General features: G+C 67.8%; 3 protein-coding genes across 3 annotated transcripts; 1 reads left to right on the top strand and 2 right to left on the bottom strand.

The window, feature by feature from the left end:
- Positions 1 to 61: 61 nt before the first annotated feature.
- On the bottom strand, positions 62 to 2,598 carry CHLRE_02g147100v5 (uncharacterized protein). The gene is made up of 8 exons (XM_043060332.1): positions 2,449 to 2,598; positions 2,270 to 2,302; positions 2,043 to 2,114; positions 1,866 to 1,912; positions 1,567 to 1,675; positions 1,249 to 1,263; positions 646 to 731; positions 62 to 500 (listed from the first exon to the last, which is right to left on the bottom strand). The coding sequence occupies exons 1-8, from the start codon at positions 2,506 to 2,508 to the stop codon at positions 467 to 469; spliced, it is 456 nt and encodes a 151-aa protein (XP_042927699.1). The 5' UTR covers positions 2,509 to 2,598; the 3' UTR covers positions 62 to 466.
- A 52-nt stretch (positions 2,599 to 2,650) lies between these two features.
- CHLRE_02g147150v5 (uncharacterized protein) lies at positions 2,651 to 15,502 on the bottom strand. Its single transcript, XM_043060333.1, has 15 exons — positions 15,247 to 15,502; positions 14,217 to 15,081; positions 14,021 to 14,088; positions 13,679 to 13,746; positions 13,145 to 13,552; positions 12,640 to 12,933; positions 12,283 to 12,435; positions 11,988 to 12,069; positions 11,516 to 11,711; positions 10,788 to 11,262; positions 10,160 to 10,486; positions 7,728 to 9,967; positions 6,477 to 7,529; positions 5,274 to 6,321; positions 2,651 to 5,039 (listed from the first exon to the last, which is right to left on the bottom strand). The coding sequence occupies exons 2-15, from the start codon at positions 14,780 to 14,782 to the stop codon at positions 2,991 to 2,993; spliced, it is 9,027 nt and encodes a 3,008-aa protein (XP_042927698.1). The 5' UTR covers positions 14,783 to 15,081; positions 15,247 to 15,502; the 3' UTR covers positions 2,651 to 2,990.
- Positions 15,503 to 15,672: 170 nt separating this feature from the next.
- On the top strand, positions 15,673 to 21,493 carry CHLRE_02g147302v5 (uncharacterized protein). Its single transcript, XM_043060335.1, has 9 exons — positions 15,673 to 16,066; positions 16,528 to 16,678; positions 17,291 to 17,394; positions 17,608 to 17,750; positions 17,951 to 18,004; positions 18,301 to 18,466; positions 19,059 to 19,256; positions 19,897 to 20,073; positions 20,387 to 21,493. The coding sequence occupies exons 1-9, from the start codon at positions 15,932 to 15,934 to the stop codon at positions 20,534 to 20,536; spliced, it is 1,278 nt and encodes a 425-aa protein (XP_042927697.1). The 5' UTR covers positions 15,673 to 15,931; the 3' UTR covers positions 20,537 to 21,493.
- Positions 21,494 to 21,629: the final 136 nt, after the last annotated feature.

Raw genomic sequence — 21,629 nt, 5'->3', positions numbered from 1 at the left:
CGTCGCCTGTCCCGCTCCCGCTACTGTTCCCCTGTACCCCTTGCATAGACAACCACAGCACAATATGCCATCGTTACAAGGGAGTGACGACATTTAATTCAACATGCTTGCCGCGTGCCTCTGGGGTCAGGGCCCGCCTCAACCCTACACCACTCGCCTTTACTGCCGGATGCACTATGTATCGCCTCCAGTGCGTATGTACGGAGGATATCTTATGAAGGGCTTGACGGGCTTCCGCAGCCCGGTCCAAGGTAATACACATGCATGTACAGGAGGGACTCTAGCCCGAACACACGAACACACAACATGTACCATTCACAGCACACCTGCCGCCACGGCTATTTGAACCTAGGTCAGCACAATGCCCGTGCCCTACGACCTCAGCTCCTACCACAGTGCCGGTCTGTATCCGGCGGCCACCGTCCACGCCTGATCCCAGCAGCACACCCTGCTCAGGACTGCCGCTTCAGAACTTAACACCGCGCACGTCCGCCGGGCTCCTGCAGTTGGCATGGCACGTGCAGGCAGGAAAGCGCGCGTGAAGGCCTCGCAGGGAAACATCGAGCCAGCATAGCGGTGGGTTCTAGAAGCACGTGTGACATGGTTGATCGCCCGTTGACACCTGCCAGATCTTCCGGAACCCACCTGTCCAGGTGCCCAGCCAGGCCGCCCGCCGCCTGCTTGTCGATGTTGGTGGGGCCGCCGTTCTTATACACGCCCGTGTACAGGTTCTGTGGAAGCGGGGAGGATGAGGAGGAGGGGGACGGTGAGTGGGATGCCTACGTGGAAATGCGTACGTGGAAAGGACCTGGACTGCCACGTGACGGCTCTGGCTCTATGTCTGGCTTGCATGTTTGACTTGCAGCGCCATGGGCGGCTTTGCCTTCCGGCCTTCCCTGCGACTGCTTCACCCGCGTTCCATGGCCATTGGTGTCTGCTACCGCCCTTGACGCCGCAAGCCGGCCCCCAGCCTCTGCAGCCCGCACACAGTCAGCGTGTTGCCCCTGGCTGTCGCTCGCGCCTGTGACCCCGCGCTGTTACCCCTGCTTTGGTTTAACTTGGGCTGGTATTCACAGCCCCACCCCTGAGCTTCTGCACGGGGCTTTGATGGGCTTCTCGATACGCCCTGGACCTTGCCCCCCATCGACTCTCACGCATCCCCTTGCTGTGGCCCTGCCCTGCTGCTCCCTGCCTCGGATGCGTCTTCCTTCTCCTCCTCCTCCTCCTCCTCCTCTTTCCCCTCCTCACCTTGTCATCATGGAACTGCAGGGGTAGATGAGGCGTGGTCCGCAAAGCCACAGGCGTAGGGAGGGAGGCAGAACACAAGGAGGCAGAGTGAGCACGCAAACCATCGTTCGAGCACCTGACCTGTGCACGGTCCCCGATACCGTATCCCAAGTTGACTCCAGCCTCCAGCCGAATCCGCCAGTCCAGCTGCAACCTTGCCAATCCCAACCCCACAGCCCCCCCTCCGCGCAACCCCCCATCATGCTTCGGCTCGGGCACATGAGGCACCCCTCCCTTCATTCTAAGCCCCCGCCAGCCTCCCCTCAGATCCCCTCGCACCTTGACCGCCTCCGCCTGCGTGGCGTTGGAGGTGGGCGAGGCCGCCTCCACCTTGGCGTGCAGGCTGTCCACCGACACGCCCCGCTTGGCCGCGAAGTGCTCCAGCGCCCTGCAGCGAGAGCGAGGCGAGGCAAACACATGAGCACGCAGGCATGCCGTACATGAGTGCACGTCTCACAGCCGATGCTAGGGATAAGGGCTTGGGCAGGGGCGCGGCATCCAGCGCGTCGCGCACGAGCGCAATCACACAGCCCTGTAGGGCCCGCACACGGCACCGCCCCCAAGGGGCCTTCGCTCACGTGCAGAACTGGGCGAAGTTGATGGTGCGGTCAGTCTTGGCCTTGACCTGCAGGGTTGGGCGACGTGCAGCTGAAACGTGTGGGGATGGCTTAGGTGGGGAAGCAACGAAGCGGCACGGGGCTCCCCCCACGGGGTGTCGGACCTCCCAAGCCGTGCGCGGCCACGCCCGAACTCGCCTTCATGAAAGTGATGTCCACCTCAGTCGAAGTGATGACCTTGTCCAGGATGCCAGAGTCCTTGATGCATTTCTGCGTGACCACGGCATGATGGTAGCAAAGCACATGTGTGGGTGGTTGTGGGAGGTGCCAAGAGCCGTGGGTGGAGGCTTACGGGCCCTCCGTGCGCGGGTGTTACGAAGGTCGGGCGAAGGTGCTTGCACAACCGTCCTCTGAAGTTCGCTTACCGAAAAATTCTTGTTATCCATGTCTTGCTTCATCTGTCAAGCAAGCGCAAATGCACAACGACGCCAGTAAGGGCCGCAAATGAGCAACACCACATTCGCATGTGGCGCTGCAACCGCAGCTAGGGAAACAGAACGACACCCTGTCCGCTGGATGTTAATCCTTTGCGGCTCCAACTTACCATTTGCCCCTTGCCGTAGGAGGCAAAGGCGATGAAGGCATTCTTCAGAGCGTCGGACATACTTGCAGAACACACTAACACTGTCGACTTGTCAAAGGAACTAATGAAGTAGCTATGTAGGCGTGGGGCTTTGTGGCTGTGCGTTCTGACTTTGGCTCTGGCTTTACAGGTGCACAGTCGACGTTTCACAGCGTTGCCATGGTGCAGCCCCATGCCACAGGCCACAACGTGCCACAATGGGCCATTCAATCGCCCCGGTTTGTGATTTGGCAGTGCTTAGTGTTGGGTCGTGAGTAAACCTGTGGTTGCCACCTGGCTCTTCAGTCGCTAAGGAAACCTTTCTGTGTGCACAACTCAACCGCCTCGGAGTCTCGTCCCTTCCTCCACCCTGATGTCGACCCAGCACACGGCCGGTCCTATCCCATGCTCATGCATCCGCCCCTCCCTGCCAGCTTGCAATGCAGTCCAGTGCACTTTCGGTTTGACTCTTCTATCCCCCTACTCCACCGTTCCCGGCGCCCTCAACTGCAGTAAAAGCCACTTCACCGTTGCGACAGCCTCACCATGCCCGCCCCCACCATCTGCCACATCTCGCCCCACAGCAGCAGCATCTGTCCCGAAGCCACACAAATCCGCTCCCGCGCGTCAGGCCCTGGGCCGCCCCGGGCCGCCTCCGCGGCCCCTGCCGGTCCTCCCGCCGCGCTTGCTGCGCCGGCTGCCCCCACCAATGTCCCAGCGCCTGCATCGCCACCCCCATGGCTACACCGCACGGCCTCAAGCGCCGCCGCCGCCACGCCGTCTGGGCCCGCCGCCCGCATCTCCGCATGCAGGCGGGTCATCAACGGCCACAGGTGACGAAAGGCTGCTCCAGCACTTGCTGCGGCTGCGGCGGCATCCCCGGCCACTGGCACACTGCCTGCCGCTTGCCCGGCCGCTGACCCGGCTGCACCGCCCGTTGCGGCGGCTGCGGCGTGGGCTGCCGTGTCAGCAGCGCCGGCCGGCGCACGCACAGCAGCAGCACCTGCAGGGCCCACGGCACACGTGGCGTCAAGCGCAGCCGCTGCCACTGACGCGTCAGCGGCTGCAGCATCAGCACCAGCACCAGCGTCAGCACCAGCGCCAGCACCAGCGCCAGCACCAGCGGCTGCGTCATCTAGCATGGCGGTGTCAGCGCCGGCGGCCGCGTCCGCCGCTGCCTCTGCCGGCGTCCCCATCAGGCCCTCCCCCACACAGGGCGTGGGTGGCCGATCCACCTCCTCATGCTGGCGGCTGCAGCCGGCTGCCACTGCTGCTGCTGCTGCTGCTGCTGCTGCTGCCGGGGCGGTGTCAGCGCCATCCGCCCCAACATGCGGCAGACGCCGGCGCTTCAGCGCCGCCGCCGCCGCTGCTGCCGGCTCCTTGCCCTCGGCGCCGTCCGCTTCCGAGTTCACAGCCGACCCCCGACGCTTTGGCGCCTGCTCCGCCTGCGCCTGTGCCGGGCCGCGGGCGGCTGGCCGCCGCCCTGCCGGTGCCGCGGGGCCCTGCGTCGTGTCCACCTCCAATTCATCCACGCCATCAACCGCCGCGACGGACACAGCCGCTGCCACTGGGCCGCCCGCCGCGGCGCCGGCCAGCACCGCCGGCCGACGGCTCCTGCCGCCCCTGCCTGGCCGCGCCCGCCCCAGCTCCGCCTCCTCCGCCTCGTCCACCTCCTCCATCTCCAATTGGGAGGCGCCGTCGAAGCCGCCGCCGGCCGCCGCCGCGACCGCCGCGGACAGCGCGGCTGCGGCCGTGGCTGCGGCCTGCTGCTGCGGGTTACTAGGGTGCGGGTTAGGGTGCGGGTTGGGGTGCGGAGGGGCGTCCAGGCCGTCCTGGGGGTCCAGCGAGTCAGGCACCCAGTCCAGGCCGACACCGTGCCCATCAACGTTGCCATGTGCATCAGCGCCGCCGACACCGCCGCCATCGCCTGCGTCCCTAGACGCCGCTACTTTGTCCTCTCGTGAGTCCTGTGAAGCACCGTTGCCCTTCTCGCTGGACCGCTGCCGCTGGCGGCGCGCGGCAGCGGCGGCGGCCTCGGCAGCCGCAGCCGCACTGCCGGGGCTGCCGATGACCGCGTTCGTATCACGTGGCGCCAGCGGCACCGGTTGCTGCAGCTGCTGCTGTGGCTGTAGCTGCGGCGGCAGGGCCTCCATGTCGGCTTCCGGCAGCGGGCCGGCCTCGGCTGCGCTGTAGCGCCTCACGGGGCGCTCCAGCTGCTGCCCCTGCTGCAGCCGGTCGTCAGGGCCACCCGGCGCGGGTGACGGCGGCTCGGAGGCTGTCAGGTCCACCACCTGGCCGACAGCCACTCCAGCGGTTGCCGCAGCCCCGGCACTAGCACCAGCCCCGGCGTCCGCGTCCACGTCCATTGCTCCTCGGGCCGCCGCCGCCGCCGCCGCCGCCGCCCCCGTCGCCGCCTCCGTGGCAGTGCCAGCAATCGGGGCGGCGGCACCAACCGCTGCGGCCGGGGTTGGCGGGTGCAGTTGCCGCGGTTGGTGCGTTTCAGGCGGCGGCGGCGGCGCTCGCTCGTCCTCCTGGCTCTCGCTGCCGGCGCCGATGAGGCCCACGTGCACGGCCTGTGGGCGCCAAGAACATTGGCACCGCGTGGAGGCAGGTTTAGGGAACTGAACGCTACACATAGAAGCCAGTCACACATATGAGCCGCGGCTATAAAAGGCGGCCACGGTACACAGTGGCAGAGCCGCACATAGCTTCTTCCATGTACCGATGCAGGTACTATCTTGCCTGCTGCAAACCATGGCATAACCCCGCACCAACACGGGGATTAAGTGCGCCGCCCCCGCACCCACCTGAGACGCATCCAGTCGCGAGTTGGTGAACACGTGCCGCCGCTTCTTCGCCCGTGGCGGCGAGCACTCCACCGATTCCATGGCCGCCGCCCCAACCGCCGCCGCCCCTGACGCCCCTGCAGCCGCAGCCGCCGCCGCCGCCGCTGGGGCCTCCACTGGTCCAGCTGGCGCCGCCGCCGCAGCCGCAGTCGCCCGTGTGATGCGGACAAACTCGCTCTGTGAGGCGTCCACACTGAAAAGCGGCCGCTTGGAGCCGGCCGCGGCGCCGCCGGCGGTTGCGCCAACCACCTCCAGCGCCGCCGTGCGCCTCGCCGCCTCCGCCGCCGCTGCCTCCCTTGCACGCGCCTCGTCCTCCCGCCGCTGCCGCTCCTGCTGCTGCATGCGGGCGAGCAACCCGCGCGCCGCGCCGGCAGCACCGACAGCACCGGCAGCGCCGGCTCCTCTGCCACCATGGCCGCCAGCTGCGGCGGCCGCCGCCGCCGCCATCGCACCCAACCCCACCTCTATCTGGCTGTCGGGCGGCATGAAGTCACCCTGCCAGCTCAGCTCCTCCAACGCATACTGCACCGCCGGCGGCATGACCAGATCCGGCATGCATGCGCCGTGAGGGCCAGCGCCCCCGCCGCCGCCTCCAATGGCGCTGCCGTCGCCCGCCAGAGAGCCAGCCGCACCGTCATCACACACAAACACAAACAGCGCTGGGAGCAGAATGTCGGCGGCGGCTGCGGCGGCGCCGCCACGAGCTCTAGCGGCGGTGGGCCTTGCTACGGCGGCGGCAGCGGCGGCGGCGGCCCATGGGTAGGTCTGAGCTAGGGCGTACGACTGCTGCTGTGTGGCGAGTGCCGCCGCCGCCAGGTGCACCGCCAGCGGGGCTGGCAGCTTGTGCGGCGGCGGCGGGCGGCCCTGCAGCAGCGCCTCTACCGCCAGCAGGCAGGCCGGCACCAACACGGGTGGCGGCGTCGCAGGGCATGCCGGCGGCGGCTGTGGCGCCTCCGCTTCGACTGACCCCGCTGCCACTGTTGCTGCTGTGGCTGGCTGCTTGGCGGACCTGTCGGAAAATCCGGAGCAGCAGAGACAGGCACAACAGGTTGCGGCCATCGCGCGCTAGATACGAATACGGTGAAGGTCAGCCAAGCCTTTACCCGCGCCTGCTCCTTCCTTTTGGTACTTGCAATCGCCACGAACGCGACCGGCATCACCCACCTGAGGCATGCTGCCAGCAGCGGCGACAGCGAGTCCACATGCGCCGTCACGTCCAGTCCGTGGCGGCGGCGCAGGCGGCTCAGCAGCGCCAGCAGGGCAGTCACCGCGCCCGCAACATGCACCTCACTCAGCGCGCCGCCGTTGCCGCAGCCGCCGCCGCTGCTACTGCCACCGCTGCTGCCGCAACGCCGCGTCACCGGCAGCAGGTGCGTGACGACGTCCAACAGAGGCTCCGCCAGGCACTGCAGCGCCGCCGTCAGCGTCGCGGCCGCCGCCGCGGCCACCGCTCCACCGCTGCCGCTACCGCCATCCCCGCCGCCGCCGCCGCCACTGGAGGTCGTGCCGCGACTAACGACGCTATCAACCGGGCTGCCGGCGCCGGCGCCGTACGGCAGCGCCACCAGCGGCATCAACGCCTCGGGTACGGCATCCAGCGCCGCCGCGAGCGCCGCCGCCGCCGGGCTGCGGAACCAGGACGGTTGCAGCGCATCGACGCGCCGCGCCGCAGCCGTCGCCGCCGCCATCAGCGCCGCCAGCAGCGCCGCCGGGAGCTCTGGCACTATGGACGCACCGCCGCCGCTGGCAGCGGCGCCGCCACCCGTCCTTTGACCGGACAGCGCCACACTGGCAGCACCCGCAGCTGTTGCTGTAGCCCTCGGCGTCGTGCCGCCGCTGCCGCCGCCGCCAGGGGTGCCGGCACTGCCGCGCGGCGTAAGCGAGCCGCCCCGCCGCAGGCCAGCTACCGCCGCCGCCGCCGTCACGCCGGGGGCTGGCATGGGGGCCTCGGCCAGTCGTGCCAGCTGGCGAGCAAGGCACGTGGTCGCCGCCGCCGCCACCTGCCACGCGTCCCCCGGCACGCCCTGCTCGCTGCAGCGTGAGTGCCCGAAAGCAGCCGGCTCGACGCCGTCGCCACCAGCAGCACCGCCACCAGGGCCGGTGCCGGTGCCGGCACCGGTGCTGGTGCGGGTGCCGCGCAGTGCCGCCGTCAGCGCCGCCAGCAGCGCGATGATGCGCTGGCCCACCTCGGCGGCGGCCGACAACACCGCATCCGCCCTGCAGGCGTGGTGGGGGAAATTCCAAATGTACCGCTTGGGGGAAATTCCAATGTACCGCTTGTTAACTACCGGTATTCAGGACATATGCGGAATGGGCAGTAGCCGCTGCGTCCAACACAGCAATCGGTGTGTTATAAAAGTGTCAGTGGCGAGTCTGTCGAAAGTGCTAACAACAGCAGCATTGACATGGCAGTACCTGGTGCTTGCGCCGCGGCCCCCTGCCTCCCGGCCGTGCGCCGCCGCCACCCCCAGCTGCGCCCGGCGGCTGCAATGCAGCAGCGCCATCAGAAGAGCCTCCCACCGCGCCGCCAGCGCCGCCGCCATGCCCGGTGGCGGCGACGACAGAAGCATCTGTTCGGCAGTAGCAGCAGCCGTAGCAGCAGCCGTAGCAGCAGCCGTAGCAGCAACAGTAGCAGCCGTACTCGTACGGCCCGGTGGCGGCGGCGGCGGCGCAAGCAGTGCCTCCAGCGGCGCCGTCAGTAACGCCGCAACCGCCGCAGCCGCCGCCTCGCGCCGCCGGTTTGACGCCTGGCCGCCCTCCCACGGCACCAGCTCCGCGGCTGCTACTGCCGGTGGCGCCTCGGCCCCAGCACCAGCCCCCTCGCCGGCGCCGGGCGTGGCTGTAGCAGCTAAGTGCCCCGCGCCCGCCTCCCACACCGCCAACGCGTAGGGGCATACCCCGTCGCCTTGGTTGGTGGACACGGCGCCGGCGGACGCGGCTGTAGCAGAGTCAGCGAGGCCGAAGAGGCTGGGCTGTAGCCCTGAGGCTCCGAGGCGCGGCGACGGTGGCGGCGTGGCGGTGCGGCGCGGTGACGGCGGCGGGGTGCGCTGATGCCGCCGCGAAGCGCGTGCTCCGCCCGCGCCACCGGCCGCCAGCTGACGCTGTAGCAGCGGGCAGCACACGGCCGCCATGGCAGTAGCAGCAGCGGCAGTAGCACTGCCGCCGCCGGCGCTGCAGACCCTGCGCAGCAGCGGCTGCAGCTGCCCGCGCCACCACCACCAGGCGTCCTCTTGGGCCTGTACCCCTGGCTCCCGCTCACCTCTCACACCTCCCTCCCGGGGCTGTGGCCCCTGTTGCTGACCAGGCTGCTGCTGTTGCCCCGGCTGCAGCGGCCTCCCCTCCCCCGGCCCTGCCCGCTCCAGTGGTCCCAGGGACCTGCCCACAGCCAGCCACGTCTCCACCACCACCTGCATCACCTGCGGCTGTGGCGACTGTGGCTGCGCACCGCCTGCCGCCGCCGCCGCCGCCGCCGCCGTCGCCGCCGCCGCCAACGCCTTCCCCAGGCCCTTGAGCGGCGTGGTGGCTCCCGGCTGCATTGCCACCGGCTCCGTGACGCCACCGCCGTCAGCGGCGTCCGCCACGGCAGCTGGGCTGAAGGCATCGAGGGCGGCTGCGCTGCTGCCCAGTGCGGCGGAAGCCGGCGGCAGCTGCAGCAGCGCAGCCAGCGGCAGCGCCAGCGCGGGTCCTGCCTGCCGGCACAGCAGCGCACGAAGGAAGGAACGCTGCCGCTCTGTAGCGAGGCTGTCGGCCTCCGCAGCGGCTGGCGCCGCCGCCGCCAGTACCGCCGTCCCCCGGCTCAGTTGCAGCCACAACGACCACGCCGCCGCCGGCCCGGCGCCGGCACCGCCGCCGCTGCCGCTGACGGCGCCGCCGCCATGGCCACCCTTAGCGCTTGCGACCGCCGCCGCCACGGCTGCTGAGTCGTCCTTTTGTGACGGCGGCGCCGCCACCGCCAGCAGCGGCAGCACCACCGCCACGAGCTGCCGCCATGCCTGCCATGCTGCCGCGAGGCCCGTGAGGCAGGCGCCGAGCGGCGCCCTGCCTCCTCCGGCCGGATCCGTCGCGACGTGGAGCTCCACTGCCGCCCGTGCCGTCGCCGCCGCCGTCGCCGCCTGTCGTACCGTTTCTGCGGCTGTGACGGCGAGGAGGCAGGCATAGCTCCGGCGCAGCAGGCTCGCCCACAGCTCCGGGGCCGCCGCCACCAGCGCCGCCGGACCCGCCGCCGCCGCCGCTGCGGCTGCGCCGCCACCGCCGTGGCCCACTGACGGCCCAGACGACGCCGACACGTGCCCTGTGCCGCCCGCCCGGTTGGCGTCAGGCTTCGCTGCTACCGCCCCTACAGCCGCTGCTGCTGCTGCGGTCGCAGCGGCTGTAGCTGCGGCAGCGGCCAGGCCGGCTGCGTCCATTTCCTCAAGCGCGGGCGGCGGCGCTGGGGCGGCGGCGGCGGCTGTAGCACCGGTGCCCGTGCTGGCTGCGCCACTGAAGCTCGCGGTGGTAGCAGTAGCTGGCTGCAGCTGCTGCTGCTGCTGCTGCGCAGTGACTGTGCTGCTTGTGGGATTGGGCCGTTGGGGTGCGGGGGCCATGGCGGCTGCCAGCAGCTCCAGGGTTTGCCGCAGCGTGGGCGGACACAGGGTGGCGTGGAGCGTGCGCAGGACCTGTTCGTTCCCGGGCCCAGCATGGGCGGACACACGGCGGTTGGTGCAGCAGCACTTGTGTTAGTTGGGGTCTTCGTTGGCGAGCAAATCCCTTCTCCTATGAAAGTCAGCACAAACGCGCAAGCCAGTCCAGTCCCCTGCATGTGTACGGTGACGTGACTTGTGTCACTGCTACAGGACACGGGCGCTCACCGCTTGCAGCGACTCCATGTGTCTCGACTGCAGCTCCGCAGCCGCCCTGTCCTCCGAGCTGAGAGCCGAGGCCGCGGAGGAGGACGTTGCGGCGGTGGCGCCACCATTGCCGCCGCCGCCGGCCCCGCCTGTCAGCGCCGCCGCCGCCTGCTCCATTATCAGTTTGGCCGCCGGTGCGAGCACCACCGCCCACACGTCTGGCAGCAGGCCGGACCAGGCAAGTCCGAGCTGCGGGTGCCGGCGCGGGGCCACGGCTGCGTCGCCGGATGCCGGCGGCGGCTCCGCGACGGGCGTTGGCGCCGGCGAGGCGGCTGCGTCCCTTGATGCCTGTGCGGTCGTCACGAGGAGCCCAAGTGACCAGCCATCCCCGTGAACACCGAGCACAGGACAGCCGCGTGAAGACCCGCAGTCAATGCCGGGCGCACACATGACATCCTATGATCCTTAACCATACACCCTAAACCGTATCATATGATGTCGTCCAAGGCGGATCACGCGTGCACAAGCCCCACCACACAGCCACATCCCGGTAGCTGGCCGGCGACGCCACAGCAGCGCAGTGCCGTGCCCCTACTACTGCAGAAGCCCACCCGCCCGCCCGCCCGCCCCTTTCCCCACTGCAGCGCACCTGGGCAGTCATCGGGGTGCCCTGGCACGCGCGCCCGGGCGTACGGCAGCCCGCCAGCACCCCACCAGCAGCACCATCGCCACCGCCGCCGCCGCCGTCACCGCCATGCACCGCGCCGCCAGCGGCGCCGCTGCCTGGCGGGGCGACGCCTGCTAACAAGGACGTCAGAGGCAGCAGCGGCGCGGCCTCCAGAGCGGCCACCGCCGCTGACAGCGCCGGCACCAGGCCGCCCAGCACGCCGCCAGCCTGAGCCCCCGCCGCGGCCCCCGGGCTGGACGGCGCCTCGGCAATGCCGCGACCCCCTGCCCCTGCTGCTTCCGCTAACCCCTGTCGCGGCTCCGGCTCCGGCTCCGGCTCCGGCTGCTGGTGCTGGTGCTGCTGCGGGTGCTGCCGCGGGGCCGTGGCAAAGGGCTGAGCCAGCAGCGGCACCAGCTGCAGCCAGGCCTCCAGAGCGGCGCGGCGCACCTCGGGCCGCCTGCAGCAGCCGGAGCCACACAGTGGGTCTCACAGTGGGTCACACGCGTTACCGTCGGCGGTATGTCAAAGGGCTTTCATCGAGATCACCGTCTGTAAGAAACGCAACTCAGACCCGCCTCGAGCTGCCGGCGGGTACCGCGTATGGAATGACACGGATGTGGGGAAGTCCGGCATGCGCATGGTGAACCGTCAGCATCCGCGCCACAATACAGCAAGGGATTATTCTAATTTCCTTCCTTTTATCTTATCACCTGTCATTCTTCAGCGCGTAGTCAATAGGCGACATGACCAGTCGCGCCCGCAGCAGGTCGCTGGCAGTCAGGCCGCTGCCACCGCCATTGGCGCCACTGGCGCAGTCCCAGCCCCAGTACCCGCCGTCCGGCCCCGGGCCGGCGCTGCCAGGCCCGTGCGTGAGCAGCGTGGGCAGGCTGCCTAGCCGGTGCATCACTGCGGGGAGGGGCGAGAGGGGGGGGGGCAGGGTGAGGGGTGACGAGGAAGGGGGGCTTGCAAGAATGCGAGGTGAAGGAAGCGTGTGTGAGCTGGGGTTGGGGGAGAGTAGGTGCGAGGAGGACTCGCCGGCAGCACGGCGGAGCACGCGTGGATGTTGTACACAGGCACAGGTGGTGCTGGACAGACACGAGGGACGTGCAACCCTTCCAGACAGCCCCAACCTTGCTGCCCTGCGGCTTCCCTGTTTCCAAACCCCTGGTCGTGCACACTCACGCGCGCACAGCGGGCGCCACGCCGCGAAGGCATGCACCGCCAGTGCGGGTGTGCAGCGGCAGGTGAAGCAGGGCTTGACGGCCTGGGGCACCAGGGACACCAGGCAGCAACAGGCAGCAGGAGGCGGTGGGCCAGGCGACGAGGGTGATTGAGGCCGCCACGCCGGGTTTCGCACACGGCCCTCACCCACACCCGGCCCTCCCTCCCCCTCACTCTCGCTCCCTCCCCCTCCCTCCCCCTCCCTCCCTCTCCCTCCGTCTCCCTTCCTCTCCCGCCTCCCGCCTCCCGCTCTCACGTCCAGCAGTCGCTGCCCCAGCCGGCCGTTGCGCAGGAACTCGCCGCCCAGCACCGCCGCTGCCGGGCCCCACGCCGCCAGCGCGGCCAGGGCGCCCTCCAGCGCGGCGGCGGAGGGCGGGGTGGCGCGCGGCAGCCGGTGCACAGCCGACAGCTGCGAACAGCAGGTGGGGGCGGGGGGCCAGGCATGACTCAGTTAGGGAAGAGGGCGATGTTGAAACGGGACAGCGTTGCAAAGACTCCATCTCCTCCACGCACACACGCATACACACACATGCACACACACGCACACATAAATATATACACACACACACACACACACACACACACACACACGCACAGACACACACACACGCACCAGCTGCTCCAGCTCCGCCGCCATGCCCGCCTCCAGCCGCGACCCCATCTGCCGCGCCACCAGCTCCGCAGCCGCCGCCTCACGAGCCGCAGCCTTGCTGTCGACCTCGCCCTCGCCCTCTTCGCCCTCCCCAGCCTCCTCCTCCGGCCCCGCTGTCGCGCAGGCGCGCGCGGCGGCCCGCCTCGCGCGCACGGCGGCGGCGGCATGTGCGCGGCCGCGAGCGGCGTCCATCACTTCGGCCAGCGCCGCCGTCAACGCCACCGCCTCCTCCCGAACCTGCCGATACGCGCCGCGCTGCTGGCGCATGGGGGTTGCACATAGTAGGCTTTAAGTGTCGAGCTAGACAAGATAGTTGCGTGCCGTGGTTTTGATGATGGTTGCGGTTTGTGGAGGCAGCAAAGCGGCACCACGGTGGTACGATAGACGTGAGCGCTCTGGCAGACGTTTCTGCGCCTATTTGTACTTTCTGTGTGCATAAGGTCACAGACAAAACCTGTGCCCCCACCTGCACTGGCGCGTGCGGCGGGGCGGGTGGCGGCGGCAGCGCGAGCATGAGCGACCACACCCGCGGCGCCCAGCCCTCCGCCGCCGCTGCCGCCTGTGTCGGCAGCTGCCGCAGCAGGTGGCGCACCGTCCGCAGCGCCTGCAGCACCACCATCGCCGAGCCAGCCCAGGGAGCAGCGGGGGCCTGGCCGGCCCGGGCGCTGTTGCTACTGCCGTTGCTGCTGCCGCCCTGCCCTCCGTGCAGCTGCTGCTGTTGCTGCTGCTGCCTTGGTGGCGCCTGCTGCGGTTGGGGCTGCATTGTGAGGCAGTGGTCGGCCAGGGCTGCCAGCACGGGCTCCACCAGAGGGCCCAGGCGCGCGGGCGGCAGCGCCTGTGTCTGCAGCACCCACATGCACAGCTTGCAGCGCTCCTGCAGCAGCCACAGCAGCCACAGCAGCCACAGCCAACACGGTCAACGAACGGATGGCGCAGGAGGGCGGACAGTCGGGCATGCGTCCAACGTGTTTGAAGCCAGGTGTTCCGGCACCCGCCCCACCTTGGACGCGTGCGGTCCCGGCGTCAGTCCCTCCGCCAGCGCCTGAAGCAGCTGGCCGCACGCCCACTCTGCAGTGGCAGTGGCGTCAGGGGTAGTGGTTGGCCGCAGCAGCGGCAAGGTTGGCCGCATGGATTGGGGTCTCATGAAGGGTCGCGGCACGATGCGGCACGGCACAGTATGCTGCGGCTTCATGCACACACAGGCTCTATGGCCGACCCCGCAGGTCGGGTCAGCGGCCACCAACCAGCGCACCGCGGCACCACCGGCCCCCACTCACCCCTGTCTCCGCCACATTCACATCCCTGCCCCTGCCCCTGCCCCTGCCCCTGGCACCCGACGCACCCGGCAGCTCCACCGCAACCGCCACCGCCTGAAGCATCAGCCCCACCAGCTTGATCGCCGCCAGGCCACTGCGGGCAGCAGCACGCGCAAACATGGGACTTTCGCAAGCCTAAGTAGTCAGGTGAAGCTGCTGCAAGCTCCATTTCAGGCGCCGTGGAGACTCTCTACCCCGTCGGCGCCGCCCCGCCGCACTCACCCAGGGCACGACGTGCCTGTGTCCCGCAGTAGCAGCCCCCACTCCAGCCGCTCCCGCAGCGCCCGCATCAGCACCTCGCTGCTACTGCCCAGCACCGCCGCACGCAGCGCCGCCGCCAGCAGCGGCGTGGGCGGCGCCGCCGCCTGCGGCGCAGCCGCCGGCGAAGCCGCTGCACCCGAGCCCTGGTCCTGGCCCTTCTGGGCACTGTGGATGCCCGCGATGAAGGCGCTCGTGTACAATTCGTACAACTGGTGTCGTACCGCCGTGTCGTGCTCGCCGCCGCCCGCCAGCGAGGACAGGTCCGGCAGCGCCGCCACCAGGCGCGCAGTCTGCTCCTCGGCAGCAGCAGCAGCCACGTCACTTGTTGTCGTGTTTTCCGCTGATGTTGTCGTTGCTGCTACTGCCGCTGTCGCTGCCGCGGCAGCGGCAGCGGCGGTGGCGATGGGTGATGATGCGGACGCATGGCACGCGCCTGATGGCGCCGGCTTGGAGTCTCCTACTGCCGAGGCGCGGCGGCTGCCGTCGCCACCGCCTCCGGCGTTGACGCCGTTGCTGCCGCTTCGCATCACAGCCGTCTCGACCTCGACAAGTGGCAGCTGCGAGCTGCGTTGGCCACCACACCTTCCGCTCCCGCTTAGCTATCCACTACCCAGGCACTTCGTCCGTGCTCCGCAGCCACAGGTGCTGCCCGGCCGGCGGAAGGCGGCAGCTGAGCTTACGATATGTAGGTTGTAGCACACTCTGGCTGCCCCTGAGGACTGGGCGAAGGAGTTTGGCCGATCCCGCCGCGGCTCACCCGCAGCTCCCCGTGGAACGGCGCGGTGAGGGACTGCCCCTTACTTGCCCAACAGCGGTCTCCGCACGCCTGCTAGGAGAGGTATGTTATTGCCTATGCGTGCTGGAGATGTGTCATTCCTAGGGCGCCAGGCCGGTAACTAGCGGCGCCGAATGCTAGTGGCGGGTAATTTTTCCTCTGGACGCTGTGCCCACGGGAGGGCACCCTTGACCCCGGCCCGCTCAGCCAACTCACCCTTACGGCCAACCGGATTCAAACCTTGCCAAGCGCTCCAGGTGCTTTGTTGCGCCCATATCGCCGCGAAAAGGAGCAGGCTGAACAGGTCGACAGATGAAGCCCGCCCAGGCCCGGCAAGACCGTTTGTTTACACAGAAGCTCAAGCACTTATGTTGTTTAGATTAACTTTGAGTGTGAGACCAAGCGCCTACGGATACTCAAAGAGTCTCGCAGCGACACTCCCGCGTTCGGCGCGGACTGCACAGCTGCAATCATCATTTGCAGTCTCAGGTCTTCATTGCAATGCTGTACATGTTCATGTACTTGTTGCCCCTCGTTCCGTGTTCGCGGAGGCCATACAGTAGTTTCCGTGCTGTGCCCCAATGGGCGTGCTGTGCCCGATTGCTTGCGCCAGGAATTGAGCTCTTGAATTACCCAGATGAGTTTCTGAACTCCTGGAAGAAACACCACGCCTTGCAATCCATCTGCACGCTGAGAGCGAGCCGCCGAGTTTTCCTCCTCTCTCGTCTTGTAATCAACGCCTACCTAATACCACTTTCCCCAAAGGGGTATTGCCATGCAATCCATTTATTCGCACGCTCTTCAGCGTCGGCCTTTCCAGGGTTCTAGCATCGGGCGCAAGGCCGTGAGCCCGGCGCAGCCGATCTCTTGCCCCGCCAACGCTTCTCGTAGCACTGTTGCAATGTCTGCCGCTGCTGCGCCTGCTGGCGCTGTTAAGGTGGACACAACGTTGAACCCGCTGGTTGCATCCGTGAAGCCTTCAAAGACGATGGCGCTCACGGACCTGGCTACCTCTATGAAGGAGTCTGGCATTGATGTGAGATGGGGTGATAGCGAGGAGGAGGCGGGGGGTTCGAGAGCGTGTTCGGAACTCGACAGGCGGGGTCGGCCATCGGCCCTGTGCACCGGCACCGCCCGTAGCTGCGCTCGGCACAAGGCACGCGGTGTGAGGGTTTTAATACCGGGTGTGGATGGCTTTCTGTTGCGCTCAGCAGGCTATGCCGGCCTACCTGGAAAGGGGTCAGGAGCGTGAACCGCAACACACATTCTCGTGCGCGCACGCATGCACACACGGCCCATGCATGCACACACGCCCCAGTCCCCTCACTCCCTCACAACACTTCCGCACATCATAACCATCCACCCACCCACCCACCCACCCACCCCCACACACCTACACAAGCACATATACATCCACGCACACACTACACGCCTCCCCGCTCCCCTTTGTTCCCACTCCCCTCCCCTCCCTGCCCTCCCTCCCGCCCACCCCTCCAGGTGATCGGCCTGGCTGCCGGCGAGCCCGACTTCGACACGCCCGCCGCCATCGTGGAGGCGGGTGTGGCGGCGCTGCGGCAGGGCTACACGCGCTACACGCCCAACACCGGCACCTCGGCGCTCAGGAAGGCGATTTGCAAGAAGCTCAAGGGTAGGGCGGGCGGGGTGGGTGTGCGTGGGAGTGTGTGGGTGGCTTATGAAAAGGGCAAGGCGTGTGGCAAGAGTGGGAGAGCTGCTACAGACATCTGCACTCGGGGGGGGGCGTGACATGGGCGTGACAAGGGTCTGTGCACGCCAGGACGACGTTGGGGCGGCCCGGGGGAGGGGGGGCTTGTTGGCACCCTCGCATGAGACGTACGAGTCAGGGGCAAACCGGAGGCGGGCGAGTGATGGACGCGAGAGCGCTGTCCACAAGTGCAGCAGGGCAGGGGCAGGGGCAAGGGCGCTAAGGTTGCCCACTCGGGTTCGTGGACACACGGCAGCAGCGGAAGGCATTGCAGCGCACGGGAGGCACTGGAGCGGACACAGCAGTGGGGCTGGGGCAGGGGCACCTGGGGACCGTCCAGCTCCAGCGGGCGGGCAACGCGGGTGGGCCATGGTGGGGTGGTGCCAGTGCCATTCCCAGGGCAGGGAGCACCCACCCAAGTTACCTCCACCCCCAAACCTCCCTCACCAAACCTCCAAGCCTGCTCCCTTGTGTCCGACCGACCCACCGACCCGCCCACCCGCCCACCCGACCCGCCCGCCCGCCCACACCCGTCAGAGGACAATGGACTGGAGTACTCGCCGGATGAGATCGTGGTGTCCAACGGCGCCAAGCAGTCCATCTGGCAGGCCGTGCTCGCCACCTGCTCGCCCGGGGATGAGGTGGGGGCAGGCAGGGGGGGGGGGGCCAAAGGAGCAGCGGGGAGTGGGGAGAGCGGGTGGATGAACATCTGAGGTTTGAATGGGTAGGGACCGAGCCAGCCTACAGGGCCTAGGCATGGCGAGCAGGCCTGATGACCATTGAGTGACAGTATCGATTCCCCTCCCGCCCCCCCTCAATACACGCCCTCCCTCCCGCGCTGCTGTTCCCTGCAGGTGGTGATCCCGGCTCCCTACTGGGTGTCGTACACGGAGATGGCCCGCCTGGCCAACGCCACGCCCGTGGTGGTGCCCACCACCCCCGAGCAGGGCTTCCTCATGAGCCCGCAGCAGCTGGAGGCGGCGCTCACGCCCAAGAGGTGCCCCGGTTGTGTGGGGAGGGGGGAGGGGGGAGAGGGGAGGGGGAGGGTGCGGTGGGGTGGGGGGGCGCGGGGCGGGAGTGACTGTGCGTGCTTGTATGCGCTGCGCCAGAGGTGTGGTATGGAGCCGTGTCGCACGCACTCACGCACTCACCGGAGCTCGACCGCGCTCCACCCCACACGCCCACACGCCCACGCAGCCGCCTGCTCATCCTGTGCACGCCCTCCAACCCCACCGGCGCCGTCTACCCCAAGTGAGTCCCTGTGCCCGTTGGAGCCCCGTGATGCTGTATTTGTTGCCGTTGTTGTTGTGTTGCGGTACGGACGGGGACCAGTCAGGCAGTCACAATCGATCCGTCAGTCCGCGCGTGCGGCGTGTGGTTTGTGCGTTGTGTATGGAATGCCCAGCGCCTCTACCCACCTCACCCCCCCCAGCCTTCTCCAACTGTCTCCCTCTCTCTACCATGCAACCCTCCCACCCACACCTCATGCCCTCCCACACCTCCCTACTCACCACCCCTCCACCCACGCCCCTCCGCCCACGCCCCAGGGAGCACCTGGAGGCGCTAGCCGCCGTGATCGCCAAGCACCCTCGGCTGCTGGTGCTGAGCGACGAGATCTACGAGTACATCACCTACGCCCCCGCCACCCACGTCAGCTTCGGAGCGCTGCCCGGCATGTTCGAGCGCACACTCACCGTCAACGGCTTCTCCAAGGTAGGTGCGGGGCTGTGTGTGTGTGTGTGTGTGTGTGTGTGTGTGTGTGTGTGTGTGTGTGTGTGTGTGTGTGTGTGTGTGTGTGTGTGTGTGTGCGAGAGAGAGAGAGTGGAGGCGGCAGCAAATCGCACGGCGGGACGTTATACACACTGTTGCGCGTGTCAGGAGAACACAAGGGTGCAGGTTTTGACGATGCTGTGATTGTGTTTCTGTGACTACCGTATGACGTCTGTGCAAAGGCATGCGGGCGGGGGGTCTGGTGTGGCGAGGGCGGGTCGTGGTGGCGATTTGGAGGGAGGGAGCAGGAACAGCAGCCCTCCCAAACCCCACACCCGCCTGTGTCAGCCCGGTGCCAGGGGTCTGTCACGAGCAATGGCGCTCATGTCGTGTGCCTGGCCAGCGCACTCCCACTGCGCCCCCCCATCCTCCTCCCCCCCCCCTCATGTTCCGCAAGATGGTCTACCGTCTACCACTTCCTTAACTAATCATGAATGTAACCCCCCCCCGCATCCTCACCCCTCCTTCCTTTGGTTTAGTTTGGGCTGATATCTACAGCCCCTTTCCCCTCTTCCCTGGTTCCCCCCGCCCTCAGGCCTACGCCATGACGGGCTGGCGCCTGGGCTACCTGGCGGCGCCCAAGCACTACGCCAAGGCCGCCGCCATCATCCAGTCGCAGTCCACCAGCGGCGCCTCCTCCATCAGCCAGCAGGCGGCGCTGGCGGCGCTGGCGCTGGGGCCCGGCGGCGGCGAGCCGGTGCAGGCCATGGTGCGCGCCTTCCGCGAGCGAAGGGTGAGCACTGGGTGGGTGGGAGGGCGGGGTGGGGAGGGCGGGTGGAGTGCCGGAACCTGCACCTGCACATACTGGTATGCACGCACACTGACACATTCCTGCGTGTCTCGTTCCCTTTCGCACCTCAGCACACATACACATGCACACACACGCACACACACGCACACACACACACACACACACACACACACACACACACACACACATGGGCGGGATTTGGGACGCGTGATACCTAGCTTGTCTGCTGCACGCCGCCTCTCTTATCGCCGTTGCCATTCATATGCCCGTGACACTTCCTCGCTGCCGCCCTACGCCCATGCTTCCACCTTTGCCTATAGGTGAGCTCGACTACGACCAGCGGGCGGGAATCCGGGAATTAGGCGTGCTGGGTAAACGTTGTTTAGCGCGCCCAGGGTGCGGAGCATGGACGCATACAGGTGCATCGCGGGGTCAGGCCGAATGGTCGCCCGTGGGGTTCCAGGCTTATCGCGGGTAAGTATGACTACCTGGGTCACGACAGTCACGCGACGCTCGGTAAAATGGTGGGTATCGGTAAGTAACTCCGTCGCGTCATTGGGCGGGCTTTCGTTTCGTTTTTTAACACACACACACACACTCTATCTCTCTCCGCCCCGCCCAGGACTACGTGTCGGCGCGGCTCAAGGCCATCCCCGGCGTGAACCTGGCTGAGCCCGCCGGCGCCTTCTACGTGCTGCCCGAGATGAGCGCCTTCTTCGGGCCGGGCGCCGCGGCACAGGGCTTCGGGGCCGTGCCCGACAGCGACACCTTCTGCCGCTACCTGATCGAGGTGGCCAACGTGAGTGCGCGCGGCCGTGCGTGTGTGTGGCTGTGTATGTGTGTGTATGTGTGTGTGTGTGTGTGTGTTCGCGCGTGTGTGCGCGCGGCCGTGTGTGTGTGTTAAAGAGCACAAGGAAAAGCACGTGTGTGTGTGTGTGTGTGTGTGTGTGTGTGTGTGTGTGTGTTTGTGTGTATTGGGCGGCGGCGGCAGGGGTTGGGGTCACGGCTCACGAGGCGGCGGCGAGGGCGACCCCCACGTGGCGCACTCCGCACCACACACGCCCATGGCAGCACACACACCCCGCCACTTCGCACCACTCGCTGCGCTGCAGGTGGCGGTGGTGCCTGGCGACGCCTTCGGCGCGGACAGCTGCATCCGCATCTCCTACGCCGCCAGCCTGGAGACGCTGGGCAAGGCGCTGGACCGCATCGCCGCCGCCCTGGACCCGGCGGTGTACACCTTGCGCACCGACAGGCAGTGAGCAGGCGAGCGAGGAGCCAGGCGGCTGAGGGAAGGGGGGAAGAGGGCGAGCGGGCGGTGTGTGATACATGATATGTGTGTGTGGGGCGGGGGGGGGTCAGGGGGTTTGGGGGATTGTTTGCTTGCATGCCAAACAAGCCAGGACCTGGAACCAGCACTCGCGGTGTGGAGGAGGTTTGGCCTTAACCTTGGATGCCGTGTTCCCTGTTTTTGGGGGGTGCAGTGGCAGCGAGAGGTGGATGAGTAAAGTGTTGGCGGGAGGTGAAGTTGCGGTGGCAGAAGCTGTGGTAGGAGGAGGAGGTGGGGCGGCGGTATGGGGGGGTGGCTGGTAGGGCGGGCGAGGGGCTGTGGAGGAGGTACAGTGGCGCCCGCATGCGGCCGGGTGGTTGGGGGTGTTGGAGGGGAGGCGAGCGGAGCACGAGCGCATGGCGTGCCTGTGGGCCGAAAGGAGGGGGGGCGTGCTGGTAAGGAATTGAAGTGAAGAGGGCGTGCGGGGGCGGGGGGATGTGGGGCTTAACGTAATGCTGATGTCAGAGATAAGTTGGGGCGCATGGAGTGCGCGCGAGTGAACCTGAGTGATCTCAGGTCCTGCGCGTGCGCCTGTAACCCCCACTGCGCCCATCTATGCGTTCGACCCGGAGTGGGGCGCTGACGGCCTAGGGGTGGGCGGCAGGCGAGAGGACGCGAGGCGCGCGCATGCACGAATCAGGGGAGGCACGGCTATGTGTGTTTGACACTCTCAGACGGGCCAGACGGGCCAAAAAAGGTGAAAAATGTCGTGGTGTTTTGTCTGCAAGGCCGGGGGCGTCACCGGTGCGGCGTTCGCTTGCGTGCGCAGCGTTCGCGCTCGTGCGGGTTATGTCAGGGCAAGCAGCTTAGCGCCGCTGCAGATTTCCCCTAACGCCTCAGCGGTCGTTCCTCACCAGAGCCAAGCATCGATGTGTAACCTGAAAAGTTTCGGTGGACAATGCAGGAAACGCGTGGGAGGCACAGCGCGTGGCATGCGTGCGGGAACAGGCGGGAAGCAGCGAGCAAACGCAGGGGGGCCAGCCGACTGCGCCGAGGACAAAGAAGGGCGTTGAAGGGAAGTTGGC

The sequence above is a fragment of the Chlamydomonas reinhardtii genome, chromosome 2 (assembly GCF_000002595.2).
Source record: "Chlamydomonas reinhardtii strain CC-503 cw92 mt+ chromosome 2, whole genome shotgun sequence".
NCBI classification, from domain to species: Eukaryota; Viridiplantae; Chlorophyta; class Chlorophyceae; order Chlamydomonadales; family Chlamydomonadaceae; genus Chlamydomonas; species Chlamydomonas reinhardtii.
Note: the sequence above shows the minus strand (reverse complement) of the source record. Positions and strands in the feature narration are given on the sequence as shown.